This window comes from Cariama cristata, unplaced genomic scaffold (genome assembly GCF_000690535.1).
Source record: "Cariama cristata isolate BGI_N322 unplaced genomic scaffold, ASM69053v1 scaffold31662, whole genome shotgun sequence".
Classification (NCBI taxonomy): domain Eukaryota; kingdom Metazoa; phylum Chordata; class Aves; order Cariamiformes; family Cariamidae; genus Cariama; species Cariama cristata.
In genome coordinates this window covers 7,480-8,316 of record NW_009602608.1, presented here as the reverse complement: position 1 = coordinate 8,316, position 837 = coordinate 7,480, and the positions used below count along the sequence as shown (strand labels likewise).

General features: G+C 38.7%; 1 protein-coding gene across 1 annotated transcript in view; it reads right to left on the bottom strand.

The window, feature by feature from the left end:
* Positions 1-591: 591 nt before the first annotated feature.
* LOC104157499 (beta-1,4-galactosyltransferase 6-like) overlaps positions 592-837 on the bottom strand; it is a gene marked incomplete at both ends in the record, with an annotated part of 7,039 nt that continues 6,793 nt past the window's right edge. Inside the window, one exon of the mRNA XM_009694850.1 lies at positions 592-708. Coding sequence (XP_009693152.1) covers positions 592-708 — 117 coding nt within the window. The remainder of the gene's footprint in view (positions 709-837) is intronic.

Genomic DNA, 837 nt, shown 5'->3' with positions numbered 1-837 from the left:
CAGCCTCTCCTCTCCCAGTTTGTACTTGTGTCTGGCATTACTCTATCATCCTAGGTGCAGAATCTGGCATTTCAACTTGTTACATTTCATCCCATTAACCACAGCCCAGTGCTCCAATCTATCTAGATCCCTCTGCAAGGCATCTCGTCCCTTGAGAGAGTCAACAGCAGCTCCCAGTTTGGTATTATCAGCAAACTTGCTAATGGTGCATTCAACTCCTGCATCCAGATCGTTCATAAATATACTGAATAGAACTGGCCCTAGAATTGAGCCCTGAGGAACACTGCTGGTGACTGGTCACCAGCCAGATGTAGCCCCATTTTTTTTGTCCTTGAAAACCTACAAAGACAATAGATTCAAAGAGGCTGTGTTATCACCTACAAAATATCAGCCCATATTTGAAGAAAAGCAACATGTATCTGGTCACTGCTTAAACTGGAGAATGGAGCTGAACTTTCCTTTTTCATTCAACGGATTAAAACAGCAGAGTAACAATTTTTAAATTTTGGATTCATGCAAATCTTGACAAGAATATCAAATCCCCTTTAGCAAAGAATATTGAAGAGTCACTTTTCAAGTAAATGCTGTTACCTGTTCAACAACATAGAAGGCAAATTCCAGCCGCTGCTTCTGCAACATAGGTATCAGATGGCGGAAAAAAATTGGAAGATGCTCATGGCGATTCCGAAAAGGAATAAGGATCGCCACCTTCAAAAAATTACATATATATTAATCTATTATATTAGCATTTTTTAATTTTAATATTTCAATACAGATCAAGTCTCCCATGGCTTATAGGCCTTTCAATTTTTACATTTAAATTGGCTTGGTGTTTTA